Source organism: Cydia fagiglandana, chromosome 20 (assembly GCF_963556715.1).
Source record: "Cydia fagiglandana chromosome 20, ilCydFagi1.1, whole genome shotgun sequence".
Classification (NCBI taxonomy): Eukaryota; Metazoa; Arthropoda; class Insecta; order Lepidoptera; family Tortricidae; genus Cydia; species Cydia fagiglandana.
The window spans coordinates 8746325-8772608 of NC_085951.1; the positions used below are offsets into that span (position 1 = coordinate 8746325).

The 26284-nt window shown below is 37.2% G+C and overlaps 1 protein-coding gene across 1 annotated transcript; it reads right to left on the reverse strand.

Moving 5' to 3' along the window:
• Positions 1–149: 149 nt before the first annotated feature.
• LOC134674299 (alpha-tocopherol transfer protein-like) lies at positions 150–16002 on the reverse strand. The gene is made up of 7 exons (XM_063532328.1): positions 15849–16002; positions 7543–7726; positions 4517–4673; positions 3158–3278; positions 2627–2758; positions 1790–2003; positions 150–1223 (listed from the first exon to the last, which is right to left on the reverse strand). The coding sequence occupies exons 2-7, from the start codon at positions 7709–7711 to the stop codon at positions 1069–1071; spliced, it is 948 nt and encodes a 315-aa protein (XP_063388398.1). The 5' UTR covers positions 7712–7726; positions 15849–16002; the 3' UTR covers positions 150–1068.
• Between the last annotated feature and the right edge of the window lie 10282 nt (positions 16003–26284).

Genomic DNA, 26284 nt, shown 5'->3' on the forward strand with positions numbered 1-26284 from the left:
TGAAGATACCTTTTCTCATATTTTCGCTCATATATCGTAGTAATTTAAGCATCCCGTTTTAAAATGAGAGCGTAACTTCTTCTGTATGTTCAAGATCATTGCAAATATAATTAGTATCTCAAGATGATTATTAAAAATACACAAAAATGTTATGTTCAGACTGTATTTATTAAAAACATATTTCTCTAAACCTACTAATTTATTTTTAAGAATTAATTGTGAGAAAATTTAATTCGTATAGATACTGATTGTTTCATCTGCAAAATTTCAAACAATACAAAAAATGCCAGTAGCTAAATTTCATACAAAGGCATGATAAATTAGAGCAGAGATATAATCGTTGGGTGACAAGCAAAAGTCATTTACTAACATCATTGAAATTATTGGACAATAAACCGTGTTACAAGTGTAATAAAGTGCATTGTTACTTTAATTTTTTGATAGTTCTTAGTGAGTTTTGCTTGTCACCCGACGATATTTTCTAAACATGGCCGATTTTCAATATCATCAACAGGTATTAATCTATTTTTAACACAATTCCACCATAAACGTATAAAACTTTCGCATCTAAAGTTATCATAATACTAAACTGATGTCAACCGTACACCTGTAGCAAAGAAAATTTGAAATAGAGGCGGATTGTCAAAGTAAATTATGTAGCCACGGTAAATTTACTGCCATCTTTCGACAGAAGATTAAAACTGTTAGAACGCCATTTGACTTTGATCCTTATTCATTCAGTGATATGTGTTAATTTGTTAAATATTGAAATTAACGCCATCTACTCGACAGTAGGCCAAAGGTATGGTACAATCTTTTCAAGCGATGGCGCCATTGGCGCCATAACCTGGCGTCGAATGGCGTTCTAAACATTTTTACCCTCTGTCGAAAGATGACAGTAAATGTACTGAAGCTACATAATTTACCATGACAGTAACCTCTGTATACACTCTATTCTCTTTGCCCGTAATAATTATACTCGTAAGCACCTACACTCCACGTTGTGATTTCACAAGGAATCACCACTATTCATTATGCCTTGAATTATGCCTAAATTATATCGGTATTCTAATCAACAGTAAGTTTTCTGAAAGAGCCAGGCATGCCCAGGTATTCATCGTTAAATTTGGTGTTTGTTCTTCTGGATTCGTCGGCTACAAGTTGGTCTAAATCCTTAATTCTTTGCTTGGTCTCTTCATTGCTCATGAAGTCATTCCAGGCGTCTGAAAAATTAAAAAAAAAATTATCATCGAATTAAAAATTTAACTGCTTAACCGATTTAGAATAACTTTGATATGGAAATCGTTTAATACCGGGGAAGGACATTTAATAGTATTTATCCCAGTAATCATCCCTTAAAGCATTTGGTATGGAAAATTAGAAATGGTATAAGGTGCAAATGGTACAATGGGGATATCTTCGAAAGCAGGGTAATTTTGAAAATGGCTAATATCTAAACTAGAAGCACTTCATACTTTGACAATACTCACGCTACTACAACGCTTATCAAGGCATCTTGCTTACTGATATTTAATTACACAAACAGGTCTATCGCGATAATTAATTATATCGCGGTAGACCCGTTTGTGTAATAAAATATGTGTACAAAACGCGAGAGTTTACAGTGTTACCTTGCTTACTGCTGCAACAGTAAATCTTGCTTTTATTTAAGCAGATATGAAGTGACTTTCATAATTACCCGGCTTTCGAGGTTACGCCAAAGCAGATAATAGCCATAAAATTTAGTGTCTCAACCACTCCAAGTTTGTTTTTTTAAGCAACGTCTTACCAGCTAGCTTTCTGACCGACTGCTCATCACCGCCATACTCTTTAGGTAAGATTTCCTTCGGCACGTGTTTCTGGAAGTCACTGATGGAGTTATGCACGTGCAGCCTGCCCGCTACCTTCGGTTTCATGCACTGCTTCAGAATGAACACGAATCGGTCTACCCAATTTGGTGCGTTGAGTATGTGGATACCTTTTATTTTGGTACCGTATCCTTCCTGTAATTGAAACGGTTTTTTTGTGTATTATTCATATAAATTATATAGTAAATTAAACATTCAAACTCGCACTCCTTTATTCGTTTAATTTATAATCTCAAATTGTGATTTTTTGAAACTTATTTCTCTAACATTTTTTTATGATACAAGAGACATACGAGCCGACTAATCGGCTGATACCTTACCTATACAGGGTGTTACTGACCATCGGGCTTTAAATCCAGGGCTCGATTCTACTCGCTAAACTGAGCTACTTTTATTATGGCACCAACCCCGAAATCCCGAAAAATTTTTTTACGTTTTCATGAATACATTTTGTCTGATCAGATGTCGACGTTTTCTATGGAAAAGCCAAAAAAAAATCCCCGATTTTAGGGTTGGTCCCATAGCAGGGAAGTAGCTCAGTTTAGCGAGTAAAATCAAGCCCTGGAATGAAAGCCCCATGGTCAGACACATACTGTATATTCACTATGGAAGGATAGAAAATTGACAGTGACTTCTTGCACGTCAATGCTGCAGCAGCGATGCCGTAACAGTATCGCTGTTGCAGTTAGTATTCAAATATCAGTTTAATAGTTAATATGCCCCACGAAAGCTTAGGTTTTTATTTACAAATTACTTACTGTGGCCAATAGTTCTGCTTTTTTCAACAAAATGGGGTTGATTTTAGTTAGCAGTCCCAAATGTACACCTTCTAAGTCAATCACATGTCTCTCATTGATAGTGTAGTCATCAAACAGCCTGTACTCTCCTACCTGAAAGAAAATATATTTTTTTATTTGGAATATATTTCTAATATAAAAAAATTCACTACAAACCAAAAATAATATCTTCACAATTTCATCAATGAATTCCTTTACTTTTAGTAACGAAAATTCCATTAAATAAAACATGAGATTTTTATTTTCAATTTCCAATTCACTCGAAATGTTAGAGTAAAAGTCTGAAGCGATTTTGATAGCCCATTCAATGCTAGTGTTATTTTAAACGTCAAACTTATATGAAACTATGACGTAGAAATAACACTTGCACTGCGTGGCTATCAAAATCGCTGCAGACTTTTCTTGGTTTAACTCTAGACGACATGGTTAAATTTAAAGATCTTATTGCTATTTTTGTGACCTTATTCCTAACAGTAATAAAACAATACTTACATAAAATGCATATCTAAAATAAGCCAACAGTGTAAAATCGTCGATGTTCTCCTTGTTGAAATTTACTAAAATCACTCTGGAGTTATCTGATGGGCATAGTTTTGGTAAGCTCACGTAATTTCTGCAACAACATATTCATTGAATAAATAAACCTTTGTTAAGACAAAATACTTATAACGGTTTTCTAAACGTGGCCACTGACGAGCCTTCCAACAGTCCAAATAGCGTGGCTGCAATCCAAAATCGGTCCGTGAATGTCAAAAACGTACAATGTTTAATATTAGGATGCCGTCCATTTGGATGAATCTATTGTAACGGCATCCATTTGGAAGGCTCGTCAGTGACCTGCTTAACGAATGAGCCAAAAACGTTTCCCAAAGTATTACATACATCCGAAACTATTTTACCCAAATTGTCATTTCCCAAAAAAATATTTGGCAAAACAACCTATCGCAATTTTACAGTTAGTAAAACTATTTTTTGGCAAGTTTCAACATTTACTTACACCAAAAAGAATAGATAGTATAGAGGGGTCATGTCATAGTAAATGTTGTAGTCACTGTAAATTTACTGCCATCTATCGACACACGACTATAACTCAAAATAAACATATATAAAATTATCAAAAAAAATAATATATATTGATAAATGATTTTATTATTTTTATATAATTTTGACCCATGTTTATTCACTGATATCTATGTGTTAAAATTCTTAAATAGGAAACGGTGTCGTCACGCCATCTAGCCGAGAATAGGCTAAAGGTGTGTGCGCCATCTATCCGAGAATGACTTTTTCTTGATTTCCAAGGCACGTTTTTTCCTTAGACTTTATTCATCTTAAAAAGTATACGAAGTTATACAGGGTGATTCATGAGACGTGAGCAGGACTAATCCTGCACACTCAGTAACGGATAATTGATCGATCACCGTCGTATTTAGGTGAAACAACCACACTTTTTCCTATTTTTTAACTTTTTGGTGAGGGCAAATTTAATTCTCTACAATCATGGTCACCGTACAAGACCTAATTAATAAACATAAAACCTCTTTAACCGTAATGACAGCATTATGATTACGAAGAAAATAAACTGTCAAACTTGAGTGAGATACGAATTTTCAAAAGTAACCAGACCGTGATGACATTCAATTTGACACAGAATATCGGTAGTTTAGTATTCTAATTGTAGGGTGACCATGCATGTCGTAAATAAATTAATGACTTTTTTTTTCACCACGACTAGAAAATTAACGTTAACCTCACTAATACTGATAAGAAACAGTTGCTTATAATTTACGAAATGCGCAGTGTTAGTCCTGCTCACGTCTCCTGAATCACCCTGTATATGTCTTTACTTACACGCATCCCAGGATAGTTTTGAATTCGTCGACCGACCGATTGTGACTCAGTTCTGGCATCATCCCTCTCGAGGTCAAGACAGCTTCTATTCTCTTCTTAGTCTCTTCTATGGACCCTTTTGTGATCAGCAGAGTTCGTTCTATCAAGCGGATTCTTTCTGGAAAACATTTTTAGTCAAATAAAAAAACTGACATTATGTGCCTACTAGTGTACCCTCTTCAGCTTTATTATATGTATAGATCATAAATAATACATAGGCAAAGGGTTAGGTAATACATATGTGGGTAGGGTAGAAAAGTGGTTTCAATCGATGTGTTGAAGGGAGGCACCGTCGTCGAACCCAAGCCACCTGGCGGTGGACTTAAAACGGTGGCGTGTGCCTCGGATACACATGCTGGTGGCGCGTATAACGGCGATACTGATCCTATATCTCAGTCAGCCCAGTATGGTGTACCTACATACCTATAGAAGCACTTGGTCTAACACATAGACTTATAATATATAAAGACGGTGTCTCAGCGAGCTGTCACTGTTGCCACTTTTGTTTAGTGTACGATTAACAATGAGGCCCACGTTGCTGTAGCCATGTCGATAAAGTCATATCGATAAACTATCGACATTTCTTGCAATTTTAATTTTATTTCAAAGGCTTAACGATACCTAAAATGACCAAAAACGCTTTTATTCTATTGTGGTTATCAGATCACAATTTTATAGTCACGCCCCAGCAGGGAACCAAGGGAAAGTTCAGATATTTAATTAAAATACATAAATACCTCCTAAAATAGGTGTTCCGCAATAATTGAATTATATTATTATATTATAATATATTCATTATCCATTAGCATTTCAATTATGTTTATGTTTAACAAAGATATTGAAGCTTCAATTAATCGCTATTTCGTTCCGCTGTGTAGCGTTTATCGATATATAACATGATTAAAATCGACTTTTCACATCCCTAAAAGAGCACACATATACGCTTTTACGCACACATCCACAGCCTGGGCGCATCAAGAAAGGCAACACTTGATTTGAAGTCCACCTTGTCAACAGTATGGTTGTCCTTTTTTGACAAACGACATTTTAAAAGAGCGAGGAGAGAGAAATGATACTAGTTGCTGCGTCGTGAAAGAGAACAAAAAACGTTGGGCCCTTGATTTAACATGTTCAACAACAGTGGCTTATAAAACACCAGTTTGAAAACAGACTGAGAATATAGTTGAAACTGAAGAACTAGAGTTATACGAATGTATGTACGAGTATACAGTCGTAATGCGACATTTAATATATTATATTATATATATTATAGGACATTTTTACACAATTGACTAAGCCCCACGGTAAGCAATATAGCAATATAGTTAAAATTTTAATTACGAAGCAAATGCTACTTTTTTGCTTTCTTGCGTTACTCGAACAATCAATCAATAAAAAAATCTATTAATATTCGGTGACGAAAAACATCGTGAGGAAACCTGCATACATCTGCGAAGAAATTCAAAGGTGTATGTGAAGTCAACCATCCTTAGAGGATATAACCAACGTAGACGCCATGTCTATAATTTTCGGTACAAAATAGTCTGCCGTTTTTTGCGGGGGAGGGGCACATCAAATGTTATACGTAACGTCAACATAGCCATGTCAGATAAACGTCAGTCCATACATGTGTTTGACATCTGGTTGACCATTGGCCGCCTTTTTTCGACAGAGGGGAAGGCCTGTTAATGACCACTCCGTTGGTTATATATTCTCTAAGCAACCATCCGCATTGGGCTAGTGTGGGAACTATAGCCCAAGCCCTCTCGCGCTCGAGAGGAGGCCTGTGCCCAGCAGAGGGACGTATATAGGCTGAATTATTATTTTTATTATATTAATAATATTTTAATAGTAATAGATATCCGTTAAAATTACACACTGGAAGTTACCTACGTGAAAAATATGTTCCAAGTATTTTGCGTCCTTGGTAAGGCTTTTAGAAGTAGCGTTATGGCAACGTTATCTAAATAGGTGTCTAAAGGTCAAAGTATACATAAAAATATTTCGTCAATGGTAACGGAAAAAAAATATATACTATTTTTAGGCATTTTACACTAATACGAGTTCCTCTGTGTGAAGCATGTATTGTAAAGCATGTTGCTTATTTTTTGTATTAGGTAATTATTCAAGAAAAAAATAGTTATAAAGCAAAAATAAAATTGATGTCCCGTTAGTTAAACACTTCATTATAAATAAAAACATGGAAGCATTTTATGTTTATAATACTATAAGTAAAAGTTTGAGACGTATGTTTGATACCACGTGAGCCGCCATACATACAATTCAAGAACAGCTCTCATTTCAAAATAACATGAAAGTTAAATGTGGTTTCAGTTAAATATCTTGAGATATTGATATGTTATAGATTTCAGAGTCCTGAACAAAAGGCTCTAGAGCTCCCACTGTTTCCGAGTCCCTTTCAGAGTTTCGACTGATTTTATACTAGATAAATGTGAACATAAATTCTTTTTCGTGGTGGGTTTGTGTGACTCTCAAGCATAGCCATTCTGTATGTAATATATTTCTTCTGTGCTATTCACATTATTGTTTCATAGTATTAATGCAAATAGTACCTACTAGGTAATTTTGTCTATGTAAAGTGTCATTCTATGGAACTTGCTAACTATGTAAACAAAAGTCACTAGTAAATTCATCATTCAGAGACAATTTCAATATGGCGGTTTGTTTAAATAGGTACATAGTTAGCAAGTTCAATAGAATGACACTTTAGGTACTTTTGTACGTCTAGATCAGCGGTTGGCAATAGGCGGCCCGCGAGCCGCATGCGGCACGCGAGAGAGGTTCGCGGTCCGCGAGCCTCCCTGGCTATTTTGTATGGAGTATTGACAAACGACAATGTCTGATAAAGTCATAAATATTAACAAAGTGCGGCCCGCGGCAACATCGTTAGGTACTATGTGGCCCATGGCTGCTGAAAGGTTGCCGACCGCTCGTCTAGATCATAATTTTCAGGTATAGGTACTTACTCAATATCGGAACAGCGCCTTCAAGATGTGGCTCCTTGGAACACCACTCCAGGACCGCGTCGATGGAATCTCTGAGTTGTTTCACGTCCAAGTCACAGCACGCACGGACGCCTTGTATTTGCTTCTCGGTGACAATCAGCAATGGATTGATGTGAGTTATTTCCGCCATCTTTATACTTTATATCTGTGGATAAGTAGGTAGAAAATTGTTATAAATACGGCAAAGTAATGAATAAGTAAGCAATCTTCTGGATTGCTATACCTACTCCCAGAAAAAAAAAATCTGTAAGCTATTCTTCAAACTGACCAACATTTGTTCAGCGACTTTCAAAAAATAAGTAATGAAGACTTCGTATTTTTCATACAAGTTAAATATTGTCTTCAATGCGCCATGTTGCGGAATTTCACTGGAACTATTTTTTTCATACTATACCTAATAAACTGTCGCCCTATACATAACAATAACAGCGCCCTCTTGACAATGTTCATATTACTACTGGTCACAGGCTTTACCGATTTCGATACTTATCTGAGAGGTTTACTAACGAATGGGCCAAAATCGTTTCCCAAAGTATCACATCCCAAACTATGTTTCCCAAATTATCATTTCCCAAAAAAATGTTTGGCAAAACAACTTATCGCAAATTTTCAGTTAGCAATAGTCTTTTTTGGCAAGTTATTGTTTAGCAAATAATTACTTGGACAAGTTTCATTTTACCAAATATTATTTAGTCAAATGTATCATTAAGCATAACTTACATGTCCCAAAATATTGCATGGCATACAATTTACATACCAATAAAGTGGAGGCTGCAGAATTTTATTTGTCTAGTATTTAACTGATCATTACATATACATAGTAAAATGTAACGTCAAAAAAAAACATTCTTACTGCCAAAAATATGTAGTAAATGATCACTAAAATTAAAACTCCATTTTAATGTAAAATGACAACCAAATTTGTTACATCTTCCTATACTATTAAAGCAGATAACACCAAAGTAATCATTGTAACCCAAAAATAGTAAATAACCACCAATATTCAAACCACATTTTAGTTTAAAATGTCATGCAATTTTTTTACATCTCGTTATTCTATTAAATTAATTAATCCACTTCGATGACCTATTTTTAGTACATAGAATTTCGTTTCTGTAAGGACCGCAGTTCTAACCTAACCTAACCCACTTTTCTAATAGCATTTCGATTCTGTGAGGGTGACAGTTCTAACCTAACCTAACCCACTTTTCTGATAGCGGTTCCGTTTTGTGAGGATCGCAGTTCAAACCTAACCCAACCCACCCAAATTACGTAGAATTGAACGTACCTATTATAACATAACAAAAAGTACTTTAAATAGAGATGCCTATTTGTCAAATTTGCGAAGTGACAATTTTGACCAAACATCTTTTTGGAATATAATATTAGACGATAAAAAACGTTTGCTAAATAAGTTTTTGTCCTAATAACATTTGACAAAGTAAAATCATGCCAAATGATAATTTGACCAAATAAATTATATGCGAAGTGTAACTTTGCTAAAGGTTCCTTTGGGAAATGAAACTATTGCGATAAGTTTGTTGGGAAGTGAAATTTGGCGAAATGTATTTGGCCGAAACGAAAGTACACCTTATCTGAGAACCTACCCACGTTCGACGTGATGCCTCTCTGTCACACTTACCTACGAATTTACAAGTGCGACAATAAGGCAACACGTTGAGCGTGGTTCGTGGTAGCAAACTCGGATCCGTTCGGCTCAGCATTGCTCCGAGCAATTATTAGGGTTGGCACCACTTGACGTCCTTTCGCGTGCACGACCACAGATAAGAAGAAGGGATAGTGCAATACATTAGAAAGAGACAGCATAATTCGACCCTTAATCGCTGTCAAACTTCGGTTTTTGTAGGAAGTGTCCTTTCTGCATTTATTCTGTACCCTAGGTTCGTTTGATTCTTAAAATAGATACCTATAAGTACTTACACACAATACACACATGTCTATATTTAATCATTTAGTTAGCACATCACCGATACTGTGACGTAGGTAGGTATGTATATGTAATGTACACAATGTATACTCTCATTATTGACAACACATTAACGATGAGGTAAGTTCGAAAATACACAATGTCTTAGTAATGGCACTTAAATTATATTTTGCATATACTAGGTTTTTTATAGTTTACCTATGAAAAATTAAAACATTAAGTACCCATATACTCGTAAATGCATTGGCCATAATATGTTAAAACGTTGCGCAAAAAATCAGATCAGTATGAATATAAATAAATAATACCTAATGTAAATAAGTAAAATAGGGAAATTTTTATATTCGAAATGAAAAAAAAAAACACGTGAGATTTTGCAATTATCAAAACTTTCCAACGGCACATCCGTATATATTTTTAACTTACGGTAAGTAATATTTACCTACTCGTACAAAGTAAGTTTGAGGAGCAAATTATGTGACCCCAATAGGTAATTATTACCATGATTATATATGATGGAAGATCAGCAAACAAGAAGGTCTTGGTGTATGAAGGTCGAGCGTAGATTGAGTTTACACGAGTAAAAACGGACCAAGCTAACTCTGCGTGGCATTTGCTATTACAAAGTTTGGTAATATCATAATCAATGTCAAAATATCTGGGTATATAGCAGTGGCGGCGCGTTCTTAAAAGCCGATTCCCACCGGATTGCCTGTATTTGGACATTTGAGCAGAGTTGTAAAGGAAATATGTAAGCCAAATTAGCCCCGGCTTGCCTATGGATATATTTGACGCGCCGCCACTAGTATATAGGTGTCGTGTTTCGGAGGTTCCGGGGCAAACTGCCGAATCCGACACAAGAGCAGCCGATGCAACGGAGCCACGGGCGGGCTCCCATGCCCCAATGACCTTGATCCCTGAATCCCTTAGGGCCCCCCCCACATCTGGCGTCTTTCGAGCGTCGGCGTCTACAATTCTATGGCCGACGTCGACGCAACGTCGACGCAGCGTCGACGCAACTGCGCAGCGACGTCATTTTCCATAGCGCTGGACCGACGCCGACAGACGCCGACGCTCGAAAGACGCCAGATGTGGGGGGGCCCTTAGTTTTCTATTTTCCTTTTTTTTGTAGCTTATCAATATAGCTTTAAGCAATATTGTATATATTTACTTCAAAGTTCACGGTCTTCGAGATATTTGGCATCAAAGTTGAACAATTTTAGGCCAAAAAACTGGTTTTCTAGACATAACTTTTGTGTTAATACTAATTAACACAAAAGTTATGTCTAGAAAACCAAACTAAACTACACTAACTAAACTATTAAATATAAAAGCGCGGTAAGCTAGGCACATTTTTAGAGACGTCAAAGGCAAACCCAAATAATTATGTAGATTTCGTATATGTTAGATCTTCCACAGCAATCTGGATACGAAAAAAGTGTTTATTTTTTAGACTATGTATATTCATTATTTTCTTTTAAAATCCGGTAGACAAAAATGGAGATAAAAGATTAAAAACCAATAGCCGCTTGCCCTATAATTCTATCTGAAGTGATAAGGAAGAGATACGATTCTAAACTTGTCAAAAATCGATGAAACCTCGGGTAGTTCCTTAGGCGGTTTTCACAATGGATGCAGATTTGCACGCCGTTCCGATATAAGAGCGGGACATAACAATATACGTCCATAGCGCTATCTCACTCACACACCACAGCGACGTGCGCATCAGTGTGATAACGGCGTAAGAGTTGTCGTTGTGTAACAAGTCAGTGTTAATGTATTTGACCCTGCTGAGTGCAGGTTAGATTCACGGTCAGGTCAAGGAAGTTAACTTTTCTAAATGGTATCATGTTTGTGTCGCTTGCAAGCCAAAATATATAAGCGCTAGTGGCTTAAATATAGCGGTAAGAGCGTGCGACTCTGAATCTGGAGGTCACGGGACACTAATGAGTTTTTCGAAAATATCATTTGATATTGACTAGAGTGGAGACCTTGGCAGGCGTGTCTCACTCCGCGATTTCGTCGCTTTGCTACAGGTAGCTAAAACTACATCCGTTCGACCCCAATTTTGGGGTTTGCCATAAGCCGCGCGTGGCGCTGTCGCCACCTAGCGGCCATATCTGTCCTGATCATAACAGACGCGTTTTGTTAGAGAGTGAGTCTTCTGTACCTAGTACTATTATTTATTCTGTGACCTTGGGCAGAGTCACGCCCAGTAGGAAAACCAAAAATGCGTTGGTATGACGACATCAAAAGAACAGCTGGATCAAATTGGGTACAAAAGGCACAAAATAGAACAGAAAAAGGCAAAAATTTAAGGAGGCCTCAGAGATTGAAAAGGGCTAAAAAGAAGAGAGAAGATTTACTAGTCACTTTTCGGTGAAGAAAAACATCGTGAGGAAACCGGATCAATCCCAACAAGGCCTAGTTTCCCCTCTGGGTTGGAAGGTCAGATGGCAGTCGCTTTCGTAAAAACTAGTGCCTACGCCAATTCTCTAGATACGCTTGCGGGATAGGGGTTGCGATCCTAGGTCTGGTTCGTACCTGGTCCAGCGTATATCGTTGGCTATGCAGCGCGGGAACGCCGCTGGTATTTTGGGGACGTTTGTGCCGGGTACTTACCGGATTAGGATATAGTTAGGTTTACGGCTTGTTATTGTGTTGTGTGTAATGACCAATTTTCTTTTAAATTAGACGATGCGTGTTGCGGATGACATATGTGAAAGTATACACGTTATTTTGACAAAACCTGAGGTGGAAGAGCTATCTGTATGGTGACGAAGCCTGCGCTGTGGATCTGAAGGTACCTATACTGTTCATATTATGTTTTTTTTTGGGTCAATAAATTTTAATAGGTTATTCTCTAGATTAGTTGTACCTAGGCAGAGGGGAAATAGTGCGATTACCGCCTCTCTTCCGTGTTGCTCGAAGTTTTAAACTTATTAGAAACAGAACAAATAGGTATCACATATCGACTTGGCCCGCATGTACATTTATAATCTGAATGTATTTCCAGGTTTTCAGAACATCGTTGGGGAAAATACGTATACGTGCGCACTTAGACATCATGAGATAGAAATGGAAAACTCCTCGCAATGATTTGTGCGCGTGATATGAATTACACATTGGTGTAATTGTATTGACAATAGAAGTAATTAAATGAGTCATGTACCATCGCCCACTGGTGTACATCGGTGGACCTTATGCCTTTTGTAATAAGGTCAACTAATGTACAGTTAGGAGTGTTACAGTTTGTAAAGTGAAAAGTATACGTTTGTCCAAGCTGCAGGCAATGACGTTTAATAAAGGTTAAACCAAACAAGTGACGTACGACTCGCGCGTACTCGTTAATTGTAGATCTGTTCTGATTCCATCATTCTAACCAATTCACTGTCAGTATAATGTCATTTCTAGTATCATTACTTTGACATAACTCCAATACTGACGGAAATTATTAAAATATACTTCATTACTTGCCGTCATTCCTTCATGACACTCCCTACACTATCACTAAAAACGTCATTCCGTCAAAGTAATGTCAGTATCCATGATAGTGTCGGGGCCGTATGTCTCTGATATACGGAATTACTGGAATTAGGGCTGATTTAGACGGCGCGTGAACTCGCATGCGATTTTAGTTATATTGCGGACTGTTGGTTACGTCCAATTTAACCGACCGATCAAAACCCGCAATGTAATGAAACTCGCATGCGGCTTCTCCCACCATCAAATATCGTATACACACATCACTGGCTGAGTGACCCAAAGAGGATCTTGGCCTCTGACACAAGAGAGCGCCATTCTGCCCTATTCTGCGCCACTTCACGCCAGTTGGGTATTCCGAGGGCGGACAGGTCTTTTTGGGCTTCGTCACTCCAGCGGTATCTAAATATCGTATAGGTATCGCTAACTTTTCCTCGAGTGACGTTATCGTCTGACATGTGATTTAATATAATACTTTAAACTCTCGCGTTTTGAACACAATCACAAGCGTTAGACCCGTTAGAAACATTAATTATGATTTAATATATCAAGTCAACCAGCCTGTGCCAAGCTGCAGAATGTATCTAGTGTGTTTTGGCAACGCCAGAGCACGTCTACGTGTGCGTAAACGTGTACGTGCGCGTGCACTAAAATATTTGAGCCGTGCACGCACTTGTCATGCCGTCTCTTATATTAAGGCAACATGCAGACATGACGATATTGTAAGGGTTATTTGACTACGGAACCCTAAAAAATCACGTATAAGGAGGCTTTCAAAAAAATTGGTACCATGTACTTTTTTTCGAAAAACTATCAACTTTTGGGTTATAGAGTCAGAATTACGAGTACTATTGATAGAGACAAATAAAAAAGTGTCCCCAGTTTTACATAAAAATTTTGGGTGTTAGTTTTGTAACGATCCATACAAAATGTATGTGGAAATGCGTTAAAAACTGTATTTTTTTTTCTTTTTAAATCGATAGAAATAGAGTAGAAATAACCCAAAAGTTGATGGATTTTCGAAAAAAGTAAATGGTACACTTTTATATGAAAACGCCCATAAAACAAAAGAACATAATAATAGTTTATCTAAGTACTAACAAGGAATCAGGATATCCGTATTAAAATATACGGTATTTAGATAATTGCCCGGAATGTCCATGTAAGGGCAATTATTTGTGATCTTAAGAGGAAAACGCATTGTCTTTGTGTATTTTATGCCTTGTACATGGTTTACTTGCCGACTTTATTTATTTGCTATAAAATGAAAAAGTTAGATTTAAGAGCGAAATTAATAAATAGCTATTAAATTAGGTATAATGGGGGGATAAAACCAGATAGAGGGTAAAACCTGACAGATATTTAAGTCACATTCCAACTATCGCTGAACACACGGGCACACAGACGGCGACTCTCAATTATAGTCTGACAAAAAAGAGTAGAAAATAAAAAGTGGCAATTTTTTTTTTAAATTCTACTCTTTCTTGACAGACTATATGTAGAGTGCAAAGGGAGGGCCCTGTTGTCATCCGTTCAACGGCAGTGTCAAATAAAAAGAAAAATAAACCTGTTTGATCTAATACGAGTACCTACTCTTTCTATTTTCATCACGTATAAAATAAGTATCTGTTTGAGGATACGCATGCTAATGACTTACGTCCAAATAATGCCTATTTAAGTACCTAATGGTACACGTACTGAGTATATAAAAAAAACATATTAGTGAAAAGTCGTGGAAGTTACTTCAAAAAAAATATTTAGTTAGTGTAAGTAATGGCCTGTAAAATAAAAATGTAAGGTGCATGGGGCAATTTAGACTGCGGGTAATTTAAACTAATCGAAATATCTTCCATGTTTATATAATTATGTGCTATTTGAAAAAATAAACATATATATATTTAAAAAAGTACAAAAAATTGCTAAGCTGTCAGAGAATGGTACGAACTGTACCTATTGTAACAATAACAACATGTTTATTTACTGAAACAAGAAAAAAAAAACATATATGAAGAGAGTTGGTTTTGGAAGTGGTGGGTTAGTGCTAGGGCTGCGGTAGGGCTGCCCCGTCGTCAAAGCCTAGGATTATTTTGTAGATTTAAATCTGTGCCGTGTTCCGCGGATACCCGGTACCTATTGTATGCTGATGTTTTTTTTTTTTTTAAGAGAATGGTAGGAACTGTATATATTGTATGCTGATGTTTTTTTTTCTATTAGTATTTATAACAAATGGGCAAAGTTTATTTGGAAATATACGTATAAGTAAAACGTAATGAGTTAATGACAATAAATAGCCTTAGGCTAAGTTTTTTTTACACATTAGCTGTCTTGGTATTACCCAAAAAATAAACAATCGTAAGGTTTAATTAAAATACCTGACTTACATTAGACTAGACATACAGTCATTGTTTATTAAATATGTGGTGAGATTTAAGGAAATTTGTGTAAATGTATTGTTCACAAAAACTTAAATAAAAATGTTACAAATTAGTATTTTTATGCTTGAAGTACCTACGATAATAACATTAAAACGAATCAACCGTTTTAGTTAACTGAATAATGAGTTTACAAACCATACATATTTTAACAAATCTCATCCACGCATTGTCTATACAAAATTTGCACACTAATTCACTTTTTATTCACTATTTGCAATTTTTTATCTTAACAGAGATACCTCGTAAAATAATAAAAAACCGCATAAATTAAATCAATTACCTTAAATCTTTTGAAGATCACTTGAGTACTCGATCCTTTTTAAACTATCTTCTTAATTTTTTAAAATCTTTCTTCAGTCAATTTCACGTAAATAAATAAACAAATTGCATAAATTAATTACCTTAATTCCACTCGAGATCGGTAAAAAGCTCAATCCGCAATATTTTCTCCAGTCGTCACACACTTTTTAACAAATAAAAAAAACCTTAACTCGGCAAGAGGTTTTGTAACAGACTGGTAGCTATGGCCTTAGCCGTGCCTTGAGAGGATAATGTGCCTCGCAGTGAATGCCGTAAGATATGACTGTGACGGACACAAGTCTGGTATATTACGGAAACTAGATTTTCTCGCGTCACGTTGTTAATTTAATCGGCCCGACTCCAACAATACTTATAATAAGAAGTCACAGCGGTATGATAGTTTTCTTTTGACACGGACGGATCGGTATCGTACCTCTGTGACTTCTAATTAGTATTGTTAGAATTGGGCCAATGTTTGATGAGAAGGTACGTTATTGTGAATTTTCTTAAGGCGCCGTGAGTTCAGGTTTTTCTTTCACTCTCACTGAGCGTGGGGCCATGGGATAGCGGATATTATTGTCCTGCATTATTATTTTTTGCAAAGTTTTTAAGTTTTAGCAAAAAAAAGTAGTAGTACTGAGATCTTCGATCAAGAAAAAAAATGCGCATTTTTAGAAGCAATTGAAAGCTTTTGTGCAAAAATTTGTAACAAAATTTTAAACTAATATGTTGTAGTTACAAATGTTTCATTTCAGATATATATGTTCGTGATTTTTTTCTGTCGAGTATATACTTACCTACTTTATTGTCTTTAGAAGTCAATCTATTGTAATATTGTGTCAATTCTAACAATTTTCCCATCTCACTCAATTTCTATTCCCCCTAACCCTGACTACGGGGTGAGCTGGGATTTCCCACTATTTTGTCTTCATCGTTGATTCTATGACTTGAAACGACTGATTATCATTGAAAAACTAAAGTTCATACTACCAGAATACTTTTCAAGCATATAAATAAACGTGCCACATATAAAAATAAACTTTTATTGAGGTTAGAACTTTAGATTTGTCCCAACTCACCCCATTTTACGGTATTATATCTTCGTTCAGGTGTAAATATATCGTTTGAAATTCGCAGTTCAACGAAAAAACATTTTCACAAAAGGCTTGAAACCTTAAAATGGTTAGGATCATGTGTTACACTAACTTTGACACATTTTACAATTTTAAAATACTCTAAAATATTTTCCCAGGTGTATTTTGACCTTACAAAGGAACATAAAATTATATTTATAAAACTTGAAAAGTGAGTGTCGGAATATACATTATGAAATTTCTGGGCCTTCAGGAAACAAATAGAAAAGGAAATGAAATCTGAAAGGATTCTGTTTTGGGTAGAGAACCCTAAAAACAGTAGTTTCTTGGTTAAATTGACGTCAATACTGACATATGTTTTAATTCCGGTTATTGAATAAAGAAAGAGTTAAAAATTAACTAGTCATTTTGTTGTTATAAATATGTGTAAGGGCTAGCGCCCACTTACTCAAATGGAAATTGTTTGGAGGCCAATAAAAATAGTTCTGAGTTTAAATTTAGAGATCTCACATGTGTTAGGATGCTGAAATAAATAAATATCTACCTGGTCTTAATACATTTTAATTATAAATAACAATTACATAGCTTCCTAAGGCCATACAAATGAAAAATCCAAAATTTGTTACTGGAATTTGAACCTAGGAAATAGAGTTGTTTTTGCGTTGTTGGAAAATGGAACGAAACAAACAAAAGCGTCTCTGTTCCAATTGAATATTATTTAAATTTCATGGAACTGAAGAAGTACTATAGGTAGGACCTTGGGCCTTAGGAGGATAGATAAAAGCCCTGCTCACTTTTAAAAGTACGTGTACATTCCACGCACTTCGTTCCTATCGATATTCTTGAGCGTTACAGGACGGTAGATAATATATAATATTTTTAATAGAAAAAGTAGCAGGACTTTTTAAAGGTAGAAAATTCTACATAGTACACACAGTACAGACATATAGTACAGTGGGATTAGTTGTCAAGCGGACCCCAGGCTCCCATGAGCCCAGGCAAAAATTTCGGGATAACGCGAGGAAGAAGAAGAAGAATTCTACATAGTGGTATACCATTTATCTACACGTGTAATAAACTCTATACAAGTATTCATAATATTATCATGTGTTCAAAAAACGCAAAATTCATATGACCATTAAGTTAAACTAGAGGCGTCGTGTGTTGTAATAACTGGTTAGGTATGAATTTGATCTGGACTTGTTTTGGATATGACTTATGAGTTCTCAGTATAAAAATGATGTTTCTTGGTAAATAAGGGCCACTTGCACCATTTGCCTTACCCGTGGCTAACCGGTTAAACATTAAGTTACCATGGTTACTAGTACAATTTGACACTGGGTTAACAGCTTAACCCCGGATTAGTGGGGTGGTGCAAGTTGCTATAAATGTCACTGTGTGGTTGCATTCTTAATGGTCTTAGTAATGTTTAACTTGATAAATAGAAAATGAACTTTTTCATTTCCATTTCAACATATTATGGTGAAAATATGTATTGTTGCAACCTGATAGTATTATGGCTTACGTATTGCGAGTCTTCAAACATTTACACAAACCCGTTAATGTGTAGGTCGCACTGAGCAACTTTTACTATGGCACCGACCCAAAAATTTGGTTGATTCATACATTTTGCTGGTCTATCATTGAAATTTTGTATGGGAGAGTCAATTTTTTTTCGCGATTTCTGGGTTGGTGCCATAGTAAAAGTTGCTCAGTGTGACCCATTCATTAACGGGATTGAGTAAATGTTTTTCGTTAATTTACATACTGTATTTTCCGGTTCTGCTAGTTAGTGTGCGTTGACCTTTTGAGGCACCCGGAAAAGATGTTAAAAATAATTTAAGTGAAATAAAGTTTCTTTATTGAAATTACCATGTCATCAATTTTGACGTTGCAGTAATAATTGATACCTGTTTATAAGAAGATAAATGAAGATAAGTACTTTAAAACGACACGGTAAAAACGATTAACACGCCATTAAAATTATTCTCCACGAGAGCAACTGTGGCACACTGGTTATCAAAAATAATTAGTCTAGATACGGGTGAAATAAGTGGACTACATAGTTGTATCTAATACCTTTAAACTAGCAATTCTATGTAGTAAGCATAATAAAACAGAACCCTCCCACACATTTTTAAAACGAAAAAGAAGAAAGAAAAAGATGTCCAAGAAACAAAACTCAAATCAGGTAAGAAAAAAGAAAGAAAAGCGTTGTCCAGAGCTATCCCGGCTCGCAAATTAAGAGGTTGGACACCTCCTGACCCATTTCAAGAGGTGTCCAGGGTTATCCCGTCCCATTTCAAGAGGTGTCCAGGTTTATCCCGTCCCATTTCAAGAGGTGTCCAGGGTTATCCCGGCCCATTTCAAGAGGTATCCAGGCTTATCCCGTCCCAAAAACAGCAAACAAAGAAAACGCAATTGCATTCATTGACTTTAACGTTGCAACATATTACGCTGATGGGAAACAATAACGAGTTTGGTTAGGGTCAAGTGCGAACAATGATATTAAGGCCCCGTGGGTTCAAGTTCTCTCACGCTCACTGAGCGAGATGGCTGTGTGACTGTGCGTGGTCGAGATCATGTTTTTAAATTTAAATTTTTTGTAAGTCTTAAGTCTTTTTTATTTTTTTAACAAAAAAAGTAAGTACTCGATGGTACAACTAAACGAAATTAATAACTAGCTTAAATCTAAAATAGGCCCCTGAGGCATTGTACCAAGGATGCTGGCGGCATTTCCCCGCTGTATCGCAATGCTGATACGTTGTGCGAGGTAGCCGCCAGCTCTTCGGTCACCAGTTACGTCAACCAGACGCTTCGCGATTTCTGCGAACAACTTACGCGCGCTGGGACCCCATGGACCTAGAGTTTCAACTCCAAATGGTACAAAATGGTACTCTCTACCGAGGCTCTTATATTTAGTACTCGATGAGTTCGATTAAAAAGCAATTTTCATATGTTTAGCTTTTGTGAAAATATATGTAAAACGTTCATAAGTGCTTGTTGCTAGGCCTACACAAATAAAGTACCTATATTTGACTTTGACTTTGATCGTTGCAGACTTTTCTTAGTCTAAACCTTAGTCTAGTTTGTATGTACATATACTCGAGGCTGATTCTGATTTGCAATTTGCAACCTTGCATTGATATATTTTATGGCCTCCTTGTCCTTGTCAGTCGAATAATATGATCTTACCGAGATTCGAATCCGGTGCCACTATAACTTGCGAATTATATTATACATACATTTACACTGTATCAGGGCTGAAGTGTGACCGCTTCTCCATACAAACGTTGTCACCATTTTCCTCTCAGGATATTAAAATTATAGAAAATATATTTTTACGGCTTTTGATGTAATATGTAATATAACAGACTATGTCCCTTCGGTTATTTTTTAATTACCATGAGATTAAAATAAAAATTATGAAATTTGTCTTATAATCTTATACCTTTAAAAAACGAGCAAAATAAAACGCGAGCAAACATATAAACAAGAATAGCTCGTTTAAAGACTTTAAAGGTTCTTGTTTATATATACATAGGTATATATATATATATTTATTTAACGGCTCTAACGATTTCGATGAAATTTGCTATACTTACGGAGGTTTTGCGGGGCAAAAAAAATATCTGAATCTTGTCTAGATATTATCTCTGGGAAAACGCGCTTTTTTGATCAAATGGCGTACAGTCAATATTCCGTATTGTGTAGAAATATTTTCTATAAAGTCAATATCCAGGGAAGAAAATGGGAACTACGATTGTATGGAGTAGCGGTCGTCCACCTATCGTCTTAAAGTGTGTAGGTATTCGTTTCTAAGAGGAAAAATAACAAGAGATCACGATGTTACATAGTACCTACATATGTCAACAGTGGCAAGGCTTTGCCAAAGATTCAATAACACTTTATAGACATACCATTTATAAAACAATAATCTTTCATTATGAATGTGCCTCGTAATTTTATCATTATTTTAAGAAAGTTGTTATTATAAAAAAATAAGGAATTTCCAGTAGCAAAAATAAATAAAAAACACATATATAATATATAACAAGCGGCCACTAGAGCTCAAGAGCTCAAAAGTGATCACGTTTTTCTCATTTGTAGTCAGTAGCACATTTAAATTTTTAGCGTAAAGGTGACAGTCCATTTCCAACGACAGCTGCATTACTGTTCATTTTACTATGGAAATTGGCAATGACAGCGACGTTCAGTACCGGTAGTGCAGCTGCGGTTAGAAATGGAATGTTACCATAAGCGTTCTTGTCTCATTGTAGATCTGTGGCTTTTAGTACTTAGATAGTGAGTGGTGTATCTTTTGTATTATGTCATCTGTAACTTTGCATTAGTGTGTCGATGCTTTATTCCACACTTCGAAGGAAATGCGCAGTATGTTGGTAAACTCCAAAAATATGTAGACAATTCTGAGTCTTAATCCCCAGACATAAGACATTTTGAAACTTATTTGTTTAGACAGTGTTTAGTGTTTGACTCAGAAATAATTGTGTGCTAACAATTTGTGTAAACAAAATTATACCTGCAAGATTTAGCACCCATTATAGGTTATTACATGATGTTGGTTCGTGTCAAATTAAGTGGTCATAAATATGTGAACTAATCATGACCAATTGACCATAAGCTAAATTTTATTAAATGTAGTTATCATAAGCATACTGGGTAGGAAGGTACAGCTCACTTCAAGGAGTTTTTTTTTTGACGTGATAATGACGATGAATATGACGTGATAACGTATTATAAATCGATGAACACCGTTAGCATCCACGAAAAAGTGTCCCGTTGTGGACGTAATCACGCAAAATTATCTTCCGTAAACCGACTTTACAGACAACCATATTTTTTTTAAATTGCCGTCTAGTCATGAGAGCCAAGGAACCCTCCGGTTTCGAATGAACTCCTCGCCGAGATTTGTACATCTAAGGTACCTACATAGTAGTATTTGGTAGAATCAAGTCTACTTTGATACTCCGGTTGCCAGTGTAAGTGTACACTACGTATTACGTATAACCGCTTATTATTAGGCCTGCCGCACTCTTTACCACCAATTTGGATAAAATTGCGTAAATATATCACTGCTAGCTCTGTCGTTATCTTAGTGCAGATATACAAATTAATAGTGTAAAATATTACATATAGGGGAGACCGAGGTGAGTTGTGACAGAGAAGAGTTGTGACATCATCGATTTTTTGGAATCTATTAACTAAAAACTAGGTCGCAATAATGCGCGTTTGTTAGTTCAAGTTACGAGCTAACAAACGCACACTGTTGCGAGCTAGCTAACAGTTATTAGATTCCAAAAAATCGACAATGTCACAACTCTCCTCTGTCACAACTCACCTCTGTCTCCCCAACATACAACGGCGTACTACGGTACGGTACCTAGTCTATAAAATTAGGAAATTTTCAATGTTTTGGCTTGGAAATTTCCACTGTTGCGAATGCAACTTATTATTGTATTAGTAGTTATTTGTTTTACAAGGGGGCAAAGTTGTTGTTTAACCGCTCGTGCTAATATTGATACCCGAGCAAGCGAAAGACTCCAAAAATTGAACCACGAGCGTAGCGAGTGGTTCGAAAAATGGAATCTTGAGCGTTGCAAGGGTTTTAAAGCACGAGGGTTAAACAAAATTTGCCCCCGAGTGAAACACAAAATTTTTCACCATACCAACCCGAAGCAAATATTAAATGTAAAATATCAAACAAAATCAAACCAAATCAAATCCAAATGAATGTTATTAAATATTGATCATCCAAAGTCATCATTTAAAAGTCAATTCTACCAGCAAACATAAGAAAACAACTCAAAATTTGCATTTGATTACTTTGCCTCACATGTGAATAAAATGCAACTTTGCTATTAGTTTTTGAAGTGCAAAGTTAGCCTTTCCGCACTGGTGTGGTGAAAAAATATTTCATAAACGCAGCCGTCGGGCTCGGCTAGTATTCGGAGGGTTTCCTAAAGCTCCAATAGCAGCGCTCCACATATCTTGTATCGCGGCCAATCAAAGGCACCTATATTTAAAACCATTTCGTACTGTTCAATTACCACCACTTCTGCATTTAACCGTTTCATCAAGAAAGCTCTTGTAGTAAACCAGTAAGTACTTTGGAAGAGTATATCAGTTCACTAAGAATTGAAGCTTTTTACCCTTCGTTCGGGACCCTATTACTAAGACTACGCTGTCCGTCCGTCCGTCCGTCCGTCCGTCCGTCCGTCCGTCCGTCCTTCAGTCCGTCCGTCTGTCTGTCACCAGGCTGTATCTCACGAACCGTGATAGCTAGGCAGTTGAAATTTTCACAGATGATGTATTTCTGTTGCCGCTATAACAACAAACACTAAAAACAGAATAAAATAAAGATTTAAGTGGGGTTCCCATACAGCAAACGTGATTTTTGACCAAAGTTAAGCAACGTCGGGCGTGGTCAGTACTTGGATGGGTGACCGTTTTCTTTTTGCATTTTTTTCCGTTTTTTTTTTTTTGCTTTATGGTACGGAACCCTTCGTGCGCGAGTCCGACTCGCACTTGCCCGGTTTCTTTGAGTCGTCGAGATTCTGACCTGCATGGCGGCTACATCCACCATGCTAATTACCCTGGCTGGCCTTACTTTCTCATATCCTCTAGCCGCCCAGAGACCTATAAAAAGGTCTCCTGTTCCATTCTAATTTGAACTTTGTGTTGACAAAATAAAATTTCATTTTGCTTGGCAAGGTTTGACGTATGGGCGGCTAGAGGATATGTAAAGTTGTAACAAAGTGATCCAGTTTTTGCAAGTATCTTTTACGGGCCAGTGTCATTATCGTCAATGACTAATTTGGATGTTGCCCAACGCGGCCCACCATCCTTTTAGCTCAAAGATTACATCATTTGAAAGGAAGGTTATTACAATAAATAATTTAACTACGAACGTAAATTACTTTTATTTATTTTTATTTCCAACTGTCTTATGAGGAGATTTTTATAGTGCCGTTTCTCAGCTTTCGCACAAGTAAAGATGACTCACGCTAGACCGGGCCGGAGCCGGGCCGTTGTATCCGGCACTTCGTTTTTTTTTTAATTTTATTTATCATAAAGTACACAACAATTTTATAACACATTATATTCCTCGCCAAACTGCATTTTTTTTTTATTTATTATGAATGGGCTTACTCATGGCCACAGACTAGCCGAGGCGTAGACGTGGCCTACGATGGAGCGAGCTCGCCCAGAAGGTGCCTGTTCACTCTTGATTTGAAGGTTGCCGGGTTATAAGAACACGGAAATATAGACGCCGGCAAGGAATTCCATTCCTTGGCAGTGCGCATAAGGAAAGTAGAAGCAAAGCGCTTCGTGCGAATTGGTGGAATATCTACCAAGTAAGGATGGAAACCGGCCGTGCGTCTAAAAGTCCGATGGTAGAATGGGGACGGTGGAATAAGCTCGTGTAGCTCTTGGGCACACTCCCCGAAGTGCAACCTGTAGAATACCGACAGGCTGGCGACTTTCCGCCGATGGGCCAAAGACTGAAGCTTAGCCGTTAGCTTCTTGTCGCCAATCATCCTCCTGGCTCTGCGCTCCACTGAGTCCAAAGCGGCGAGTTGGTATTTAGCTGAGCCATCCCACAGGTGGCTGCAATACTCCATACACGACCGGACTTGAGCTTTGTAAAGTGTTAGAAGCTGTCCAGGTGTGAAGTATCGCTTCACCTTATTTAGGACGCCCAGCTTTCTGGCCGCAGTTTGTGCTTTAGACTCAATGAAGCTGCCGAAGCTGAGGACTGAACTCAGCTCCATGCCGAGGAGTTCCAGGCTGTCGGCAATAGGTACAGATGCACCCCGGAAAGAAGGAGTCAGGTCGAATGGACTCCGTTTTGCGGAAAATAGACACGTCTGCGTTTTGGAGGCATTGAACGTGACCAGATTGTCATCACCCCACTGGGAAACGAGACTAAGGGTCAAGTTCATTCGCTCAACCATGGCCTCTCTCTGTGAACGTATATCCTCCCTGCTGTCCCCTGCACTAGCCAAATATCTCTCAACAACCGTACTGTCATCTGCATAACCTACAATGCTGGGTTGCAGCATGTCGTTAATGTGGAGCAGGAAAAGGGTTGCGGAGAGAACAGACCCCTGAGGAACACCGGCGTCAATGGCCATGAGGTCTGAAGAGCAGCCATCAATAACTACTCTGATCGACCGTTCACTCAAGAAATCAGATAGCCAGCTACAAAAGTCAGCAGGGATGCCGTATGCAGGAAGCTTGCTAAGGAGACTTGCGTGCCAATTCCTGTCAAAGGCCTGTATATGTGCAATTGCAGTTTGTTGGCGAGATCGCGCTCATCTTCACGTTCAAACATCATTCATCATCATCATCATTTCAGCCTATAAACGTCCCACTGCTGAGCACAGGCCTCCTCTCATGCGCGAGAGGGCTTGGGCTATAGTCCCCACGCTAGCCCAATGCGGATTGGGGACTTCACATACACCTTTAAATTTCTTCGCAGATGTATGCAGGTTTCCTCACGATGTTTTCCTTCACCGAAAAGCTAGTGGTAAATAAACATCAAAATGATATTTCGTACATAAGTTCCGAAAAACTCATTGGTACGAGCCGGGATTTGAACCCGCGGACTCCGGATTGAAAGTCCACCACCGCTTATTCAAACTGCACGTTCAAAAATACATACATTAAATACATACTATCCGAAAAGCGAACATGCATGGCGATTATGTTGACAATCAAAAAATTTTATGGAAAGCACCACGTGATCACCGAACAGATGTCACTAACGTATTGTATTTTTGTATTTTTTTCCTTTGCAGAATTTTTAGGACTTTATAGAGACGATGAGGCTTGAATAGACCGTTTTAGGGCTAAATCTTTGAACCAATTTAGATGAAAACTAGTATATTTTGACTCCCGGGAAAAATCATAGTAATACGATAGGTTTTATCACGGTGCGTAGGTACTTATAAATTATAATCTATTAAGGATGACTCACGTTAGGCCGGGCCGTGTCTGGTAGGAAGCTTCCGGCGCTTACTTTTGATGCTTTCCATAGAAAACGATGTGCCGGAAGCTTCAGCCCGGACCCGGCCCGGTCTAACATGGCAGACAGAAGCTAGTTTTATATATTTCTATAATTTTCGAAATGCTTTATAAATTTTGATATCAAGTTATCAACGCGCGATGTTACTTTACTTGCCGCCTATTTAGAAAAACAGTGATAAAACTTACCAGCTTTTGTTCAAAGTTCAGATAGCGTCGATAAAATAAGCGAAATACACAAATTCACAACCCTTTTATTTCGCAAGAATTGTTACAAGAACCTTTGTTCCGAGGCATTATCTTAATTAGGAAAAGGTGTAAATTCAAGGAACGGGTCCCTCGGAAAAAGTTAAAATGTTAAACATTATGATTATGGGCTCGTGAATGGAACAATT

Coding starts and splice junctions, on each gene's coding strand:
- LOC134674299 (XM_063532328.1), bottom strand. CDS start 7,711: ATGGCGGAAATAACTCACATCAATCCATTGCTGATTGTCACCGAGAAG. Junction 4,674..7,542: donor AGGCGCTGTTCCGATATTGA/GTAAGTACCTAT, acceptor AATGTTTTCCAG/AAAGAATCCGCTTGATAGAA. Junction 3,279..4,516: donor AAAACTATCCTGGGATGCGT/GTAAGTAAAGAC, acceptor ATGTTGTTGCAG/AAATTACGTGAGCTTACCAA.